The sequence below is a fragment of the Lagopus leucura genome, unplaced genomic scaffold, assembly GCF_019238085.1.
Source record: "Lagopus leucura isolate 7727_CA_CO unplaced genomic scaffold, USGS_WTPT01 Super-Scaffold_100004, whole genome shotgun sequence".
NCBI lineage: Eukaryota > Metazoa > Chordata > Aves > Galliformes > Phasianidae > Lagopus > Lagopus leucura.
The window spans coordinates 30,484,921-30,504,685 of record NW_024962264.1 but is presented as its reverse complement, the minus strand read 5'-3'; the positions used below and the strand labels follow the sequence as shown (position 1 = coordinate 30,504,685).

The window sequence follows — 19,765 nt, the reverse complement described above, 5'->3', positions numbered from 1 at the left end:
GAAAACACAAAATGCACTTTTAAATGTGTAATTTTCTCCTGGTTTCATAGCTTTGTGTCAATGCAATTTTAACTTGTATTGGGCATTTCCTCTGTAGCAAAATTGCAGGCTTCATTCTTAGGAGAGGAAAAGCTCACTGGACAAATATAAAGGAAGATAAAGCTGCAAGAATATGTCTTGACACAATTCCTTTTTAAGTTCTGACTTGGTTTGTCAAGGCAATACTAAGTATTAATAGAGGGTTTTTTATCCTTCTTCCATGCTTAGGTTTGCATTGCAGAATTGAAATCCAAAGTAATAGGGCTGATGTAAGCACTTACTGGGGAAGAAGGTTCTCAGCTGGTCAGAAGGATTTGCATCACTGTCTGCAGTGCAGTATGCTGCTTACTTACTAGAATGTAAAACTCCATCAGACGTGGATTTGATTTAGGCAGGGACAAAGGCTGCTTTCAGAAGTATTTTTCACAGGGTGCAGCTACTTTCTTTCAGAAGCTGCTGATAGAATTTGAAAGTATTAACTTATGTGCCTTGACTTGAGCACTGCAATTTTACTTCAGGCAGACTAGCTGCTGGCATCCCTTGTCTCAGAGTTCCTGGAAGAAGTGCTCTGAGCTTTTGCTTGGAGCTTGTATGTGCTGTTGGTCAATCCTGATAGTGCAGACAATGCCAGGAGTGCGAGGAAAACAAACTTTTTTCGTTGGTGGCAATGATTGCCACTGACTCTTGAATGAGATATCTTGTATGTAATTGTACTGCAATATGAATACTGAAATTCCTCAACAGTTCCTTAGAGGAGACAGTAATACCTATTTCAGAAAGGTTCTCTGCATATGGGGTCACCATGGTCCCTGATCACATCAGATCTTATAGTTTATGCCAGCTGCCAAGTATATTTTGCTAACTTGCTGCTGCTTCTAAAGGAGATGAGATCTGAGGAGCAGGAGTGTCTGAAGGAAGTGGAGCAGCTTTACTCCATCAGACACGTCATAAACATCTTAATTTATTGTCATCCGTCAAACTTGTAAACATTTTTTCTTGTATGCAGTCTTTTAATTTGACATAAGGGGGGGATGTTTATCTGTACTCTGAAAGGTAGTTGAGTACAGGCATCTTTCAAAGATACTAGTTTCTTTGGAGATGTGGGAAAGTTAGGTCTCAGGAGTATACATTAAGACCTTTAAAGAATAGGACTTGATCTTTTCTAGCTCTGTATGCTTATCAAAAAGAGTAAAGCTAAATGTGCAGAAAACGTGAGGTTTGAAATTAAGGCCTTGGATATCATCCTAGATGAAGTAAAGAATATACTGCATAGAAAATAAAGTCTGTCTGGGGAGAAAGCTTAGTGTTTAAGCCCTAAAGAATATTGGATAGTCAAAAAAGGTGATTGTATGGTTGTTCCAGAAGCCAAAATAAGTGGTTCTGCTGTGAGAGTTAGCAGGGCTGAATTATGGCAGATGAGGATGAGCAGTGAAGATCATCTTGTGGTAGTAAAACTAAATGAATGTTTTGCCACAGTTTTGGGTAGAAGGGGCTGAAATTCCTAGAGAGAAACACCGAATTATAACAATGGGGAATAAATAGAAAACAAAAATGTAGATTAGATCAAGTGAAGTCCTTCTTCCTCCCAAATAAAACTTCAAGGAAGGTTGATCTTAGGTTGAAATCGCGAAAGCGCTCACCTGAAGGATGTTGGTGAAGGGGAGAAAGGCAACAATATACTATGAAAAAAGAGAAAAAGCAGGTGAGAGTATTCAGAAGGTGTCTTCAGAAGGTTCCTGAAGTTTGGGTTTGAACTGACATAACTTCATATAATCACTAAGCCTTGAGGATCAAGAGTAGGAGTTTGGTGAATCCATCTAGAGAGACAAATGTTTAAAGTAGGTTTAATTTTTGTGTGTGTGTGTGTGTGTGTGTGTGTGCGGGAATGAGAGGCCTGAAAAATGCACCAAGGGATTATCAATGCAAACTACTGTAAAGAAAGTCATGCTTCTTTGGCACACTCGGAAGTAGCAGCGGTGAAGAACACAGTTAGTCTTTGTGGCTGTCTAACAATAATATGATGGAATAATGGAAGGTATGTGCATGGGTGGGGATTGAGTTGCTGAAGGTGGATAAATATTAGTGCAACTTCATCATGTAGTGAGCTTGTGTGGTGTGGTGTATACACTCATGAGGGTCTGTTTGGGAAAGGTTCCTTTCTCACTTATTTGTAGAGGGTTTTGAAAAAGTATTTCTCCTATTAGAGCAGCTTGGCCCAATCCAGCAAAGTGAACATGGATAGGAATAGGATCACTCAACTAAAAGTAAGAAACGGATAAAATTGCAAGATGGTGTTTGCAAGAGGAGGAGACTGTACATTAGGTGGTGGGTAACTGTAGTGTCTCAAACTAGTTTATTCGTTAGGAGGTCTTCCAATTAAGGTAGGCTACTTGTCTCTCCCCCTCTGTTCAAAATTGTGATTTTTTTTTCTTTGTTTGTTTTCCAGTAATGAATGCAACTTGTGTTTCTACTGAATAAGATGTAAGCATCTGTGAGAGATGCAGTTTACACAACCAACTTTGAGCTCCGAGTCTGAAAATGCACAAAAATGGTGTTTATATGCTTTGGGACAGTTGGTGACCAGTACCGCTTGATCAGCTGTAAAGAGATAACAATGTGCTTTTGTGATATAAGAGTGGGAATTGTCTGATCGATTGTTTAAATGCTTACATTTCTGTGTGCCAGAATCTGTCTCGGATCAATTGTTCAAATGCTTGTATTTCAGCATGACATAATCTGACTGGTGCCAGTTAAAAATTAGTGGTGGCATGCGTGATAGGAGGGAGACAAATTTTTCTTCTTGAAAGTTGTACACCAGTTCTTTAGTATTTGTAGTTTCACTCTGTACTTCACTGCATGTGAACTTAGTGTTCCTTCAAATGCTTGTACTCTCTAGGTCAAATTATGTGCTTTACCCTTAGTTTTAGTTACCAGTGCTGTAGGGGGAACATAGCGTAGAGTAAGCCAACATTGTTTTGTATTTGTCCCAGCCTTTGGTTTCACTGTGTATTGCTATCTCAAGACTCATTTTGATCTTCTGCACTTGAGCACAGCTTGAAATAGGATTTCTTTCCCAATTTTTTTTTTTTAAGCAGTGCTATGATAAACTTGTCTGCTCAAGCTGTGCTTCCAATGTTTACTCTTCCACCGTCTGCGTAGGGGAACATAAGGACTTTTCTCTGGTTTAGACTTCCAGAGTGGGAGGAACTGTAATAAGACAGCATGATAGATGTGTGTGACTTGGACAGCACCGTTAAGGTACCACTTCTGGGGAAGAAAGATTTCTTTTTTAGCAATAGATGAGAATAGGCGAGGGTACTGACTAGATCATTCCCTCCTACCAGAAGAAAGTAAAGATGTTACATTTTTAACAGAAGCTGAGATGTTTTACACTCTCCTTTCCTAAAAACACCAGGCTGGAGTGATTGATAGAGCTGGATTTGAAAGTGAAGAAGAAATGGATCTGTGTTCACCTTTGCATAACTTGAAGATATGTTTCCTGACCTGTGAATTATGTGATTTTGCATTTTCAACAGAAGAAAAAAATAATTCACATATGTAAATAACTTCCCCACCTCCGCCTCTCATATCTTTCCTGCAAGAACAGAGTGGAAGGCTGTATCAAAGCCTTGGTTTTACTGAGGATCTCTTCGTCCTGCAAAGTTTCAAGTACTGAGAGTATGCAGTTTTGTGTGTGTGCATACATATATCCATACAGTACATAGTATTACATAATATTGGGAATATATAGTTTTCTGGAATTTGGTATTCCACACTGTAAACAAGTTTGATGTACTATGTGATGTGGAGGCTGCCATTTAATAAAAGCAGGCTTCTTGCAGGTGATGGGTACAGTGCTTGGCCTGGAGAGAGGAGAGGGTGTGGGAGCAGGAGTACTTTCCCATATTGGCATTCAGGGTGTGAAAGCAAATAAATGATCAACATAACTTGCTTTCAGTGGAAAGTCTGCTGGTGAGTTTGCTGTCTTTGTTGTTCCCAGTAGAGCTGGTGCTGTTTGTTTCTTACAGTGTAACAACTTGGGAAGCTTTGAGCTATTCTGCTTATGTTTTTGTAAATGAAGTTCTGTTGTTGCAGATAACTATTGTCTCCAAGTGGGCTGGAAGTGGCTCATCTCTTGAGGTGAACTTGTTTCTCTTGGAAAATCTTGCACTCATTGTATAAAAAGTGGGGAAGGTACTGCTTTTCCATCTCTTGTGGAGAACGGACACCTTTTTTTGTTCTCTGCTGCTCTCTTTCCATTCAAAAATGTTTTCAGCATTGTGATATGCATAATATCTTGATTTTAGCACTATGCTGTTCTGTGTTTTTTTTTTTTTCTGTGTGTGATATAAGGTGTCTGTTCGTTGTTTCCAGTGCTTGGAAAATGACTAACTGTTCTTTTGAGACATAACTGTTGTTATGTGGGAGGCTTGTGGGGCTCTTGTTTTAGTTTTGTAAAGGAATACTTCAAGTTGGAGGGGCTAGCTTTGTGATCCATGTAATGTTAGGCACAACTGATGGGATGCCCGTCCTCAGGACTGGTTGCAGGGGCTGCTGAGGCTCTCAGATGCTGATTGAAGAGCACTAGAGAGGAGCCATGGAATTTCATCCCATGATTCTCGGTGTGGACAAGAGTTTCCTATGGAAAGGAGAATGGGATAGGTGCATGTCTGTGTGTTTCGTGCCTTGGAAGCAGCTCACTTGCATTAATCTTCTTGGCTATCTAAGCTGAGTTTTTGCTGTTACACATGCTTGTGCCCAACCACATTTAGGAGGTTGGCATGAAGGACAGTTTTGGCTGCAAAATTAATTGTGCTGGAGCTCACAGAAAATGTTGGTAAACTTGTTTTCCTCAGAGTGAGATTTCTAAGGGGGTTGTCATTTAATGTGACGACATCTTTTGTGTTGGTGGCTGGCTGAACAGCAGGCTGAAGGCTAATGAACCGGACTTGTGGCTTACCTCTTCTAGTGTAGTACTTCTGAGTGGAAATTTAGCTGAAAAGGCAAAAGTGTGAGCAAGCGTTCAGTAAGATACTGGATAGAATCATAGAGCCATAGAGTGGCTTGGGTCGGAGGGGACCTCAAAGCCCACTCACCCAACCCCGTGCCATGAGCTGGTTGTCCCCAGCAGCACAGCTGCCCAGGGCCCCATCCAGCCTGGTCTTGGGCCCTGCAGGATGGGGCACCACAGCTCCGGGCAGCTGTGCCAGCGCCTCACCGCCCTCTGAGTGAGGAAGTTCCTCCTAACGCGTAGCCGTGCTCGGTGCAGCGGGAGCGGAGCTGCTGCTGCCCATCGCTTGGGCTGGGCCTGTCGCTCGAGGCCTTGGGAGTGCTGGGAAGGTCAGATAAGTGTATTTTTATGACTTTTGTGGGCCCATTGTACTTGTCCTGAGGGTTGCAGAGCCGATGGGAGGAACGCGAGCCGCCCCGCTCCGTCGCAGGACGTTGAGATTCGTTAGAAAACCCGAGGAAAGCGGTTGGTTCGGCGCGGATTTCTTCTCCGAGCCCTCCCGGCGCACCCGTGCGCCCATTGAGGTGCCGGGGATGAGCCGGAGGGCCCCGGGCCGCCCTCTTCCCCCCCGCGCTCGGGTGGTAGGCGCCCGCCCCGCGCAGGGTGGAACGCTCCATTTCCTGTTCCGCGCTGACAGCGGGGGGGGAGGGGGGAAGCGAGCGTGCTGCTGCCGGGCGGCCGGCGGCCCCTCCGTGTCTGTCAGCGCGGGGGGTGGCGGCGGCGGGCGGCGGGGCATGGCCGGGCTCTGAGGGCGGACGGAGGCGGCGGGCCGCGCGATGGAGGCCTACGTGCTGGAGGACATCCTGGAGGTACGGCCGGGAGAGGGCCGCAGAACAAAGGGGTGGCGGCGCGCGAGCCCCGGGGAACACCCGGGGTGGTGGGGCGGGCCGGCGGCCGGGGCCGGGACCAGGCGTGGAGCCCCGCGGCCTTCCGTGGCGCCACCTCGGTCCTCGGGGCAGGCGGCACGGGCGCTGCAGCCGGGCCTCCTGCACGGCCCTGCTGTCGTTCGCGGGGCTCGCCGGCTCCCTGCAGTACTGCGGCTCCGGGACCGCAGGTGTCACATCCTCACCTGCAGCCCGCGTCGCTCCTCCTGCATCGTCTGTACACTGGGCCTGTGTGGTTCCTGCATTTCCAGTCTTCTTGAGAGTGTATGGGCTGCTTTTAATGTCCCCTGTAGGTGTTGTGCTGTGAAATGAATGACATCTTTGCTTCTTGGGACTGAAACTTCAAAATGTGATTTCAGTCACAGGAACAGAGCTTGGACCAGATGACCTAAAGCAACGTGGCTGTTCCGAGTGACATGGCTCCTTGTTCCGCCTCATATCAGCAAGGAGCTGTCACAGTTCAAGGAAGCTTCTTTTTTGTCTTGGTGTTTCTGGTTTTACCAACAAAGGCACGATTTCATTGCCAGCTAACTTTCCAAAATATATGCATGTAGTCTTTACAGTCATGGGAAGCTCTTTGCTTGTTTTAGCTGCTGCCAAAATTTCAACAAAGCAGTGCTTTCAGCGATGCTTGTCTGGTAGGTTTATCCTGAATGGCCACATGCTCTTTGGCCTACAATTTTATGGCAGTAGAAACGCCTAGTGTGGTGTTAACAGTCTTAATGCTCATGTGGAAGTTAAACACAATTACATCCAGAATGTTAACGCAAATGCTCGGCACGTGCTTAAGAAATTGTTACCAATGCCTGGATGAGACACTTGTACCAGTATCTGTCTGTGTGGCTGGGTTTCTGTGGTGAGACCAAAAGTGAACTGGGCTCTCTGCCATCAGACAAACATGTCAGTATTTCATTTGCCTTAATGGATGTGGAAAGCTTTTCCTTTTTTCTTTTGAACTCTAAATTGTCATGTGCAGCTCCATCATATGTCAAGTTAATAAAAGCGCTTGGGTTTCTTCCTTTTCTTTTTCTGGAAAAGCAATTAGCAAATTAATTGTGTATAGTTGTAGTTTAGGTTTGTGTATGTGAATTGAACGCGTGCTTCTTGGAATAAGATGGATTTGGTGACTTCTGGTAACTGCATCACACATTCATTTCACATGTTCTTTTGTTGGTCAACTCAGGCCATTCTATGATAGGATTTTATGACTCATTTCCATGTCATGAGGCAAACTGTATTTTGGGAGAATATCCTTAAGAATCAAGTCACTATTTAGTTTGTGTGACTCCAGATGAGCATTAACTCTGACTGCATGGCTGTTCGTGAATCTCAGTAATGCCATAGAGGCTGTTTGTTAATTTCTTAGTGCATCAGCGGATGAAATGCAGTTGTCCCCAAACTTACTACTGTTGAAACTTCTAAAAGCGTGTTTATGCTGTTTGCTTTATTTTTCTTTTTAGTGCTTTACTTTCTCCTGTGGAGCAATTACTGATACTCATTCAAAGACTACAGCGTGAAGGTGGAAAGAACTGCTGTTGCTTAGCAAAATCTAAGTCACATCTCATTTATTGGACAGAGTTTTACTTAGTTAAATTTGAAGGGAGCTTTCCTTTTTTACAAGATGTTCCATAATTTTCTCACCTCTAGATTGGTTACAGCTTAACTAAAACAGTTCTTCAGTGAGTTTAATGCATCTGGGGACAGAAACGATCTTTAGCCCAGAGAATGTCACTTAGTGTTTTGGCTGCCGCACTCGTGCCACCTTCAGTGAAGGTTGCATTCACTGCAGACCTTGGGCAGGCTTTCCTGCTCTGCTGAAAATGGTCAGTGTCCTGGCTGCATTACTTGTGTTTAGTATTGAAAGTACTGTAAAGGAATGCAGCTGAATAAAATTTAAATGCCATGGGGTTCATCTGCAGTGGTTTTGTTTCTTTGGTTCTTCTGATACGTGCATCTTGGCAATACTTCCCTGTTAACGTGTGACTTAGCTGATGACAAAGCTTTTTTTTTTTTTTGTGTGTGTGTGTGTGTGTGTGTCAGTATAACATTTCAGGTTTTAGCTTGTTTGTGCTAGTGGAGGAATGACTATGCTACGGGAGACCTAAATGTGGAATTCAAATAGAAGCATAAAGCAAGAATTGCTCTTTTGTCACTTTGAGTTATTCAACAGAAGCATTTTCTTTGTTGGATGAAAAGAGGATAAGTTTCTTCCTGACAGACGAAGATACAGTCTGCATTGTAGTGTGCAGAAAACCATGTTGGAAGCTTATGAAAGTGGAGGGGTGAATTTTTGTTTCCTGTGATATTTCAATATTTGTCAAGGGAAGGTGCCATATATTCTGACCTTCAGATTCTTTAAAAGTTTCTGCGCTTGACTTAACAGAAATGGATGGATGTGCAGTGCCAGCCCACTTGACAGTTCATTATTAATGTCCTTAATTAAGTGCACTTAGAACAACAAAAAAAATCCTTTAACTTATTTGTGTAAGGTAAATATTTGTCACCTTCATTGGTTTGAAACTAAAACTGATTATGATCAAAACATAATTTCTTAGTGTGACATGGAGAGTCTTTTCTACCTTCAGAAGACTTTTCCCTTTCTACTAGAGCAGTGATGAAGGGTATTTTGTTTTTGTTTTTCCAGCTCTGAAGATCTTACGTTGGTTGCTTTACACGTGGCTGATATGGTAGTCGTGTTGGTGAGGGGCGGGAAAATGTAAAACGATCACCCCCATCACATCTAGTACAGCTGTAGTGCAGGTAGTGGAGCCATGGCTTCAGTAGTGACCAGAAGCTTGACATAAGCGGAGGCAACTCTGCTTGAGTACATAGGTGCTCGATGGAGTAGTGACAGGAGGAAAAGCAAATCGTTAACCATTAAAGACAAGAATAACGTCTCATGCACATCCAGAGATCAGGGGGCTCTGCAGTGCAATTTTTAACAGGTCTAGGTTTTGATATTTATAAGCCTTGCAGTCTTCTGTCTGAAAATTAGGTTGGGATTATACTCCAGTGCTGTTGTTTGGGGCATTAACTGGAATCTTTCCAGCTCTTAGGCTAGTATTCTTCTTGTTCTGTTTCTTTTAGTTTCTGTCATCTTGCCTGTTTAACTTCATTTATGTCTTCCCTTTCTTTTAAAAAGTTTTCCTATGTGAAGTCAACCTTGGCTATTAATAACTGCATGTTATTCACTGCAATTTTTCATGCATTTTCTGTCAGAGCAACTATTTTGTTGCGCTTTCAAGAGAGTTGTAACATTCCTGTAGTCTTGTTTTGCTTTTTAAAGCAGCATAACTAAGTTTGGGCCACAGGCGATGAATGTTGAAAGATTATGTTCCTGCCTGGATCCAAGGTGATGGTTCCTCTAAGGGTCAGTCTTTTGAAAATCTTTGAACTTGTGAAAGCAAGAGAGCCCCTGCTTAAATGCTGTGATGTCCCAGTCTCTCTCACACACATGTACACACATATGGGTTTATAAGTTGAGTGGAATATCATGGCAAGGCACCAAGAATGTAGCTATGCAGCATTAAGTATTGGAAGAGATGGACTTTTGCCTGCTATAGTGCAGTGAAGATGTGCTGTTGTGTCATGCCTTGAGGTAGGGTTGAATTTTGTGTTGGGATGCATCTGCTGCAGAATCAGTATGACCTTGTTTTGTTAGTCACCTTTTGTCAATCAGGATTTAGTTGTTTGTGCTGTAGTTCACCTACAGTTTAAGAAAAGCAGATTGGTTGTGTTTCAGGGTATGGGACTGCCTTGTTCCCAGGAGAAATCGTGCCAAGTGAGCGAGTTCAGAAGGAAGCTGAAAATGGCTCATTTGAGGTATTTTTCATGGAGGAGGATTAGCCTGAAGTCAAGCTGCACCTGGTAACAGCAAGACTGAGTTGTTCGGCCATCTTATAATCAGGTGGCGTTAGTTCCCCCAAATGCCCTATAGGGCAGGATGAGTAGGAACGATCTTAATGTGAGGTTCGTGTGAGGGTGCTAGAACTTGCACCATGCCATTGTATAGCTAGGAGAATCGTGGAAGATTAGGGAAATATTAATGGAAAAATAACTTACTGCCCTTCTCTTGAATCTGCTGGAAAAGAGTGGTCCTGGAGTCATAGTGGGTTTGCTGGCCAAATTGCTTATAGAAATAGGTACACAGAAGATCAGTGAGTTGTGTAGTGAAAAACCCCTTGTGCTGCTGCCTTCTCATGTTTCCACGGAGCTGACAGAATGGTGTCAGTCTGACAGAACAGAAGTGATGGCAACCACCTAGGCCCTGCTAGCCCTTGTGCTTGCAGCTTCATGGAGGTGAGTGCAAACTGCAGTGAAGCTGCCTAGCTGCTTCCTTTGGAGCTCTTTCTGTAGTGTTGTCTTGTGCTTTCAAGCAAAGCAGGAATCCTTTCCCTTGGAACTACTTTCTCCCAAATACTGCCTCATCTGAGCATTTGTCTATTGTTTGAGACTCAAAACAGCTGTGTTTTGGAGGTCTTGCCTTGTGTTAGTTTTCCCCCATACAATTAATTTAGTAAGACTGCGTAGCAGGGCAAGGTGCTAATTTTCAGTGGCTTGAGCTGGGTTGTTTTTATTGGAAGCAAGAAAGAAAAGCTGGTGGATGGTTTTTTTTTGTTGTTGAATTTTCAGCTGTTTCTGCTCGGCTTGTAGGAAGAGATTACAAGCCTGATGGTGCAATTGAAAGCGATTGTTTCTCTGTTTTATTGTTTTACCATCTTCCAGTAACGGCTTGTTCTTTGTACAGTAATATGAAAACACAGTTATTACGTGTGAGGCTTTAAGGCAGTAGATGACTTCGTACCTGGACAGCTGCTGTTGAAAAGGTCAGCGTTGTTAAGTCCTGTGTCTGCCAGTGAGCAGGCTGCTAATTGAGAGCTTCACTGGAGGCCTCGACTTGACTAGAAGGTGGAATTGGTCTGCAAAAGTCTCTTTTAAACCCAGCTGTTTTTTGCTAATCGCTTACTTGAAACTGGATATTTGATCCAAAGCAAGAAGAAAACTGAGGTGTTCTAGGTGAATTTATTTGTGTTGGTTGTTTTTTTTTTTTTTTTCTTGAGTCCCATCTTTAAACCTTTGTAGAAACACACCAGTTTTTCTCCTGACTAAGGTACTTTTCCCTTTTTTTCCTGCGCACATATAAAGTCTCTTCAGTTCTTCGCTGTGCTGGAATTTGCTAGCTCCGTTGGCTGACAGGAAGTCACATGCACCAAAGCTGTAACTCACACTCAAAACAACCTGTTACACTGCCTCAGCATCAAAATCATTTGAGAAGTGTGACTTGTATAAACATTGATTTCTATCAGTTAGTGGCTGTTACTTTCTATGCTGCACAGTTCTTGCAGAGTTTTGTCTGTCAATTCTCTTAATAGCAACATTCATGTTACTAGGTGACAGACTTAAACATCTGAAATGCTGTTTTAGGAATAAAGATGTTGTTCCTGTCCCCCACTGTGGACAGGTTTGTAATCTGAAAAGCAACTTTGTACTGGCAGTTTTATTTGTGATATGAATATAGCTGAAAGTGATGAAAAGAAGGAGCAGAAACTTGATTCATGTTGCAGCATGTCCTACTGAGAAGCTGTTGTTGGAACTGTATTCGTATTAACATAGGAAAAATAAGCTAAAATGTCTTCAGGTGCAATTAGAACAGATGTGGTCAGAAGCAAAAAGAGTAGAAATCAAAATGGCAATAGTGACTTGAGGGAATTTCACGTGTGACTTTTCTGTCTGGGGTGCTGGAGGAAATGGTGGGAAGAAGGAGCTCCCCTGAAAGTTACAGTCCTTGTTCTACTCTTAAGCCTCAGTTTTTAGACCATCTCTTTTTCAGAAGAAGAAAAAAAATCACAGAATCACAGAATCACCCAGGTTGGAAGGGACCCCAAGGATCATGTAGTACCAACCCCCCTGCCTAGCAGGGCCACCAAACATACACATTCAGATCAGGTTGCCCAGGACCCCGTCCAACCTGGCCTTAAACACGTCCAAGGACGGGGCATCCACAACCACAAAAAAACTGATATATTTGGATTTGGTCAAGTAGTTATGCTTCTGTTGTGCTCCTTTGCAAGCTGATTAATTTACCAAATGTAAAACAAACAAAAAAACCAACCCTGTTCAGATCTGTTCAGTGTGGTGAGGCTTTCAGTTGAGTATGTTAAATACAGCAAACCAAGCTGTCCTCTGTTTGTTAGATATGCTTAATAATGCCTTGTGTTGTGGGGGGAAAAAATCAGTGGCTGTCAAGCCTGTGAGAGAGAATTTTAATCAGATGAGTTGAAGTTACTCAAAATAATTTCCGCTATGCTCAGTTCCCCAGGTGGTAACCATAAGAATTCTGATCAGACATTGGGCTTGATGGTTTCCTATTGTAACTTTATCCTCTTGCATCTCACCAGAAGAGAAGAGTGGCAAATAAGGCCATACCAACTCCGTTTTTGAACAAAAGGCTCAATTGTAAATGCAGAAAAGTGGCTTTTTTTTTTTTTTTTTTTTTTTTTTAAACAAAGGGGAAGTAAAGTAAAGGAAATCAGCATCGGCATTTGATGCACTGGGGGGTTTTTTGGTCTGCATTTTTGTCTTGCAATGCAGTCAGTTGTTTCAGGACAGCTGCACTGCTTTTCCTCTATTTATAAGACAAAAATGCATGCCAACTAACAAAACTGGAGCAACCTGAAGTAATGTCAGAGCTCTTGATGTCGTGAGTTCTATCTTCCCAAAATATGTTTGGTTATTTTCATAAAATTCTTTATGTGATAGTTTGTGGCTGCCCTTCCTCATGTGAGATGTAGGATGGAGACTTCAGCAGGTTAAGTACAGGCAGAAAAGTAGATGTCTTCAATGGAACTCTGCTGTCTAGTTTCTTATCCCTGAAGGTGGTGTATTAAATAGGATGTGGACCAATTTCTTGAGGCAGTGCACGCCAGCAAGTTTGTTATTGTCATTTTTGCAGGAAAAAAATTGGTGTAGCTTGTTTACACATTATTTAAATTGCTTAAGATGTGCCCTTTTCACTAATCTCAGCTGAAATAAAGCCTGTTCTTTAAGGGGCCGTTCTGTAGAACTATTTTCAGCATTGCTGTGATGGTGCAGTTTTTAAGCAATAGCAGCCTGGTTTATCTCTTGACTGTTCTCTAGCTTGGAAGTTGATGGAAGGAAATGGTACCTGAGCCTGCAGGTGCACATGGAGTAGCATTTGTGCTTTAACACTGAGGTGCTGGAAACAAAATGCAACTATTGGTTATGCCGTAATCTTTTTATGAATAGAGATATGTTTGAGAGATTTGTCCTTCCAGTGTCTTCCTTCAGGTGCGCTTTTTCTTATTCCTGAGTATGTGTTGTCTTGTATTACTAATTCAATGTAAGGCAGCTTTCATTTAAGAGGCTGCCATCTATCATGAGGAAGCATGGCTTGTGGAGCATATATTCAGTTTGTTCTTGTTTTTACTTAAAGGGATAGAGACTGCAAGGAGAAGTTCTGTAGGTGTCTTGTACTTATGCAGTGCACCATAACTGCTTTAATCACTTCAGTCATGCTAAAGAAAAGCTGTGGTTAAGGTAGGCTACACGTTACATTGCTTGAAGAAAATTGTTCTGGTGTTCTTGCACACTTTTAGATCCATGCCTTCCAGTACTTGAAAGCAGCATATAAACAGGAGGGCTGATTACATGGGTGGATGGTGATAGGAGAAGGGGGGATGGTTTTAACTGAGACAGTGGAGGTTTAGGTTAGATATTAGGAGGAAGTTTTTATACAGAGGGTGGTAAAGCACTGGAACAGGTTGCCCAAGGAGGTTGTGGATGCCCCATCCCTGGGCATTCAAGACCAGGCTGGATGTGGCTCTGGGCAGCCTGGTCTGGTGGTTGGCGACCCTGCACACAGCAGGGGGGTTGAAACTAGATGATCATTGTGGTCTGTTGTCAGCAACAGTGGTCCTTTTCAACCCAGGACATTCTGTTGCTGTGGGTAAGCACATGCATGCATGAGTTTCACTCATGCCAAAGGGAATTCTGAGTTTGACAGAAGAGCTGTTTATGCACTTCTGTTCCTCTTCCACATGCCCTTGTTCCCTGCTGCTGCTTCATCTTTGCAGAGTGCTAATCTGAAGAATAACCAGTGGAAAGAACTTCTGGATGGCAATGATTTCTTGCCAATTGTGTTTGAGAAAACTGTTTCTGAAACAGAAACAACTGGTGTTAGGCAGTTCACTTATTCACCGTGTGTTATGTTCAGTAGCCACAGTGAGGGATAGAATCAACTTCTGTGACCTTTTTGTGTCTGTGGGCCCAGTGCCTGAAGTGCAGTTGTTGGAATGTGTGCTCTGATAGACCTCTGGTTTCCCAAAACAAGTTCTTTTTCCCGTGTGAGGAACCTATTGTATCTATCCATTGTCGTTGTAGCAGGGAGCCTGGGTGTGTAGATATGTACAGCCTCAGCCAAGCATTTCTGCAGCTGTCAGAGGCTGTCATTGCACAACATGGAGTCGCTGCATGGGATGCTTAATGTTGGGAGGGAGTTTTGTAGGGATGTAGCATTTAGTAGAGCAGTACATTAGGCAACAGGAATTCTGAGATTTAGTCCTAAGGGTAACTATGACTTACTGTGACATAGTAAGAACTGCTTAATTTCTGCTCTTGTAGTTTCTCTTGTTCTGTGATCTGATCAGTCTATGTCTCAGTATGTGTGTGTGTGTGGAGAGGAAAGTATGTGGACAAGTACAGGTCACTTGCGTTCTCATTTTGTCGAGGCAAAATGCTGTTGCCTTAATGGCTTATTTGCGCATCAGGAATTTCAGGGAATGGAGGTCTTTCTGCATTGTACACTTCGGCCCACACTGCAGAGTTGTTGGTGTTATGTTTGGTGGTACTGTGGCATAAATGATCATGTGAACTGCCCTCTGTTTTGCATTATGATCAGAATCAAGAAATAAGCAGGAAACAAATTACTTGACAGCAGTTAAGGAACAGAAGGAGTAGCTCCTGGAGGGAACTGTACAACACCCGTGTAGTTGCTCTCACATGCAGGAAGGAGAGAAGGCAAGCTGACGAGGCTAATTGTAGAAAGTTGTGCCGACTGAGAAACGCTTTCTGGCAGATTTAGCACAGCACATCTACAGCATTTCATCGCGGAGGCTGGGGAAGCCGGTGTTCTCCCTCTTCTGAACCTTGTGAGTGTGGTTTGCTGGCAGTGAAAACTCAGCAGGTAGATGTGTTAGTGGAGGCTTGCTTTCTGGAAGCTATTTTGAATTGACATAAGATTATATTGTTAAAATTGTGTGTATCAAGAGTGGTCTCGTCTATGATTGATATGAATAAATGCCTGTCCTCTTTCTCCTCTGAATCTGGATAATTTGCTAAGTTCAGCAGCTTCCTTGGCATAGACTACAGAGGAGCTGTTTTGGGTCATCTGAGGCCTCGTTGCAAGAAATAAGTGCGTGCTCAAATCTGAGGGAAGTGCTCTTGGCTTTAAACTATGCTGTTAGGAAATCTGGGTGAAGGCGAGGCCCCGCAGTGCTGTTCCTACATACAGCTTCATTTCTGCTGGCTTTGTCTACATAGAAGTTATGATGTCGTGCTTCCATTGTTCAGCTGTGCTGATCTAAAATCCTTAGCAAAACAACTTCTTCAGTTGGAAATGAATGGGTGTGCACAGTTCTGGACTGAAACCACAGCAGAGAGCTTTGGGCTAGTAAAAGCACTTGTGAGAAGCTGGGCCACCTTTTGTTGTGGTAAGCTGCTCTAAACTCCCTTCTCAGAGGATTAGTTAAAGGTCTCGATCTGTTCTAACAAAGCCTGAGAGAGTGATAGAGAAATGGCTGCTTAGCAAGCTGTGAAAAGCAAGCTCAAGATGCATCTCCTTGAAGACTGCAGGTGACAGACATGCAGGTGACAAACATGCTGGTGAGCCCCCTGCAGTTAACTGGTGATAATAATAAATGGCGATTGAGATTTCAAGGTTGGCTCTGACAGAGGTAATGGAACCGAAACAATGCATTTATGCTTCTGGTAGCTTACGGTTTTTGTTTTCTCCTCTTCCTCAGGTGTCATTTTAAAAGAAGATGTGTGAAGGTTACAAACGAGTGGTGGTCTGATCTGTGTAGCAGGGAGATTTGTTTTGGGGTTGGAAATAAATGCTTGTGTTGAGAAGGCATCCATTAAATCTAGCCTTGTGGTGTGCAATTAAGGCAAAAGGTGAGTCCAGTGGAAAAGAAATGATCAGCCTTTCCCACGGGATTTTCTGTTTCTTGCGAGCTCCCCTTCCTTAAGCAAGGCTTAAGAAAATAATAATTTTCTTGAAAATAAGTGCCTTGAAAATCAGGTGGCAAGGAATGGGATGTAGCAGCATACTGCAGAGCTGCCTAGGCCTTTGTCAGTAAGGCAGCTGTTTGGAGATGTGTCACTATGAATTGAGGTGCTCTTCAGGTAGACGTCCAAATTCTCTTCAGAGCAGAGCCATCTTAATGTATTGGCAATTTTTATATAATGAATGACAAAACGGAAAGCACTTTCACGCAGCTAAGTTGTTCTGTGCTACTTATGTTCTCTGTGTGTGTTTGACTGACTGAAAGATCAGAGCTTGCTGTGTCAGGATTGTGGGTCAGTCTGAGTCCACGGTGGTGAGGGCGTGCTGGAAGCACAGGCTGATCTGTGGAGGTGGAGACCTTGAGCTGTCCTTTGGCACAGTGAGAGCTCCAGCAGGCTGATTATGTGCTGCAGAAGGCTTCTTTTACACTGCCTGTGACACAGCCTGCCTGCCTGCAGAAATGGCTGGGTGGTCAGAGGCAGTGTAAACACGTCCTCTGAGCTTTCTACAGCTATAATGGCTAGGCTTGGGGTTGTGCAGCCCTATAAGTAACTTGTTAAGTAGCTTAAGTGATGCTTACATTTGAGAGAGAGTCTTAGGGGCTGTAGTTGTCAAACTATGGCATCAGGCTTTGGAGCAACAATTGGAGAGGGTTGCTACTGTAAGCCCAGGATATCATTTGCTTGGAAACGGTATCCTGGGCTCCATCAGAAGAGGGGTGGCCAGCAGGGACAGGGAGGTGATTGTCCCCCTCTACTCTGCTCTTGTGAGGCCCCATCTGGAGTACTGTGTCCATGTCTGGAGCCCCCAGTACAAAAAAGACAGGGAGCTGTTGGAGAGGATCCAGAGGAGAGCCATGAAGATGATCGTGGGACTGGAGCACCTCCCCTACGAAGACAGGCTGAGGGAGCTGGGCTTGTTCAGCCTGGAGAAAAGAAGGCTGCAGGGTGACCTCATTGCAGCCTTTCAGTGCCTAAAGGGAGCCTACAAACAGGAGGGGAATCAACTCTTTGAAAGGGTTGATAACTGCAGGACAAGGGGAAATGCTTTGAAGTTGAGGGAGGGAAGACTTGGGTTGGATGTCAGGGGGAAGTTCTTTACAGAGGGAGTGGTGAGGTGCTGGAACAGGCTGCCCAGAGAGGTTGTGGATGCCCCGTCCCTGGAGGTGTTCAAGGCCAGAGTGGATGGGGCCCTGGGCAGCTTGGTCTAGTATTAAATGGGGAGGTTGGTGGTCCTGCCTGGGGCAGAGGGGTTGGGAGTTTATGATCCTTGAGCTCCCTTCCAATCCTGGCCATTGTGTGATAGGTTTGGTTGTTTATCTCCTCACTTTGTGGTTATGTGCACCCCCTTCTTTGTTTCGGATTGATAGTTTATAGCTTGGGGAGATGTGATAGGTTACTTGCTATGGGCCACAAAAACTGACTCTGGTCAAGCTCTCTGTTGTAGTATTTCTCTGTTGATAGGGATGTTTTGCAGAAAACAGGTTCTATGGTGGTTTTGCAACAGTAGGGGAGCAGCCTTTGTTGAAGATGTATTTATGTCAGTCCTTCTGTTTTAGGCTACAATGTTTCTGGTTTGTTCTGCAGATATGAGCAGTCTGTTAAGTGAATTTTGCTCGTGTGCTGTTAGGGAAGCTTTGCTTGGTGAGTTCTTCACCAGCACAGGCCAAAAGAGGCGGTTGATATTAAATTTTTATGTTCAGCTTTGTGGGGTTCAGGACAGGAGGAGGGATTGGATGTGTATACCTGTGTTCAAATGGAGAAGGAACTTGTCAGCTTTGTACTGCATTCAGGTGAGTTTTCTTTGAAGCCAGGTTTCCAGAAGTATGATGGCAGGCAGTTTTAGAGGAAGTTTTTTGCAGATGTTTTCTAATGCTATGAAATCATGCCAGAGGCTTAACTTGCAGTCCTTGTGGCCTTTCCCCTCTCCCCACCCCCAAATAATTTAACTGTAGCAGTGAATTTACTAAGATGATGAGTTGAGGTGGTGGTGTTTTCTGTTGGCATGAATTCTGTCTTGTATGCAGAATTGCAGCTGAGCAGCAGTTAACATATAAATTTGCTTAATGTGGAAGCGTGCCAAATGTTTGGAAAGAACTGAAATGGAAAATAAAATATTAAACTAAAGGTCTCTTTTTCTTGGTAGTTCCACAGTAACAGCTTTCTTGTAGCTATGTGTTCCAGTCAGTGTCTCTCTTTATTGTTGTTTGTCTGAGGATCAGCTACAGAGGAGGGGAGGGAGTTCTGCGAATACATCAGCACCTGTCTCGTCATCAGAAACACTGCAGTAATAATGCAGGTGTCCCTGCAGCAGAAACTCTGTTGGTGCCAGTCATGAGGACAATGTTATGCCATTTCAGCAGCATGGGCTGTTAATCTTGTCATTCCCTCCCCCTGCCCCTATATAGCAGCGGCCAGAGGACTGGAGTGTACAGTTGATGGAAACATAAAAGAAGACAATGAAGAGAGATTCCAGCTGCTAGACTTCAGATTTCTGCTGAAGAAGGTGTTTTGATTTCAGGAGGGTTGTGGCATGTTAGACAGGAGATCTAATCATCCATCCCAGATAAAGGGAAGCAGTCCTCATTTCCCAGGAAAGAAATGCTGCTCTAAGGCTGGCAGTGCTGCTGTAGTAGTAGGGTAGGCTAAGGAAGGATCATACGACATGCTTCTGGTTCAGGATAGGTACGAAGAAAAGCACAAAAACCTTGAGATGGAAATCAAGTGGTCAGGGTAGTCTGTTTCACTTGGCCTTTTCAGTAGCAAGCACTTCGATTTTTATCTAAGAAAAATAGTATCTCTTGTAAATGCCCAGTAGATCATCACTTCTACCTCAGAGCTGTGTCATCCGTGTTAAGTGGTGGTGATTTGTTTTGACAAAATGACAGCCTCTGTCAAATGCTTGTTCTTAAGTTTTAATTGGAGCTTTTGTAGTGTGATGCATTATTGATAGCGTAAGAGCGTTTTATTTTCAAATGGCTTCAGGCCTAAGCAGTAATTACACCTGAAAACATGGCCTGAGCTGAAAAGATAACACAATGCCTTAATGTTTAGTTTTATCAAGTCAAAATCCATGGCCACGATTTCATTTTGGGGGGTATGCTAAGTAGATTGCTTTGCCTTAGGGTTTCAAACCAGCGTAGGTTTTTTCAGTAAGTTTCCTTTCAGTTGGGATGGTTTAATGTATGTTGAAAGTGTAAGCCATGTTCTGAGGGCTGAAGGGCAGCAGGGTGAGGGGGAGGAGGTGTGTGCAGTTACTGCTTTGCCATGGGCCACGTGAGGATCTGAAGAAAATTTCTAAGCTTTCACTGAGTTTGCAACTAAGATGCACAAAAAGTGCAGTGTGGACAGTGTGTGGGCATTATGGAATACATTAGGAATAATGAGTTTCTGCTGATAAAACTCCAGGGTATTTCTTCACATGCTTAATTGAAAGCTGGGTGTAAAGGTTTGGATAGCTCATTGAAGTTAAAAAGAGAATGGAATTCTGAATCATATCTAGCAGAGTTCTTGGATTGTTTGTTTGCGT

The 19,765-nt window shown here is 43.5% G+C and overlaps 1 protein-coding gene across 5 annotated transcripts in view; it reads left to right on the top strand.

The window, feature by feature from the left end:
* Positions 1-19,765, top strand: part of ANKRD17 (ankyrin repeat domain 17) — an 80,912-nt gene that overhangs the window by 10,677 nt on the left and 50,470 nt on the right. For 2 of the 5 annotated variants that reach the window (XM_042872020.1, XM_042872019.1), the window contains exon 1: positions 5,787-5,859. The exons of 1 other annotated variant lie outside the window; for it this stretch is intronic. In XM_042872020.1, the coding sequence (XP_042727954.1) occupies positions 5,827-5,859 (33 nt within the window). In that variant the 5' untranslated portion in view covers positions 5,787-5,826. Of the gene's footprint in view, positions 1-5,786; positions 5,860-19,765 lie in introns of those variants that run through there. 2 more of the 5 variants (XM_042872023.1, XM_042872022.1) reach the window with 1 other exon arrangement.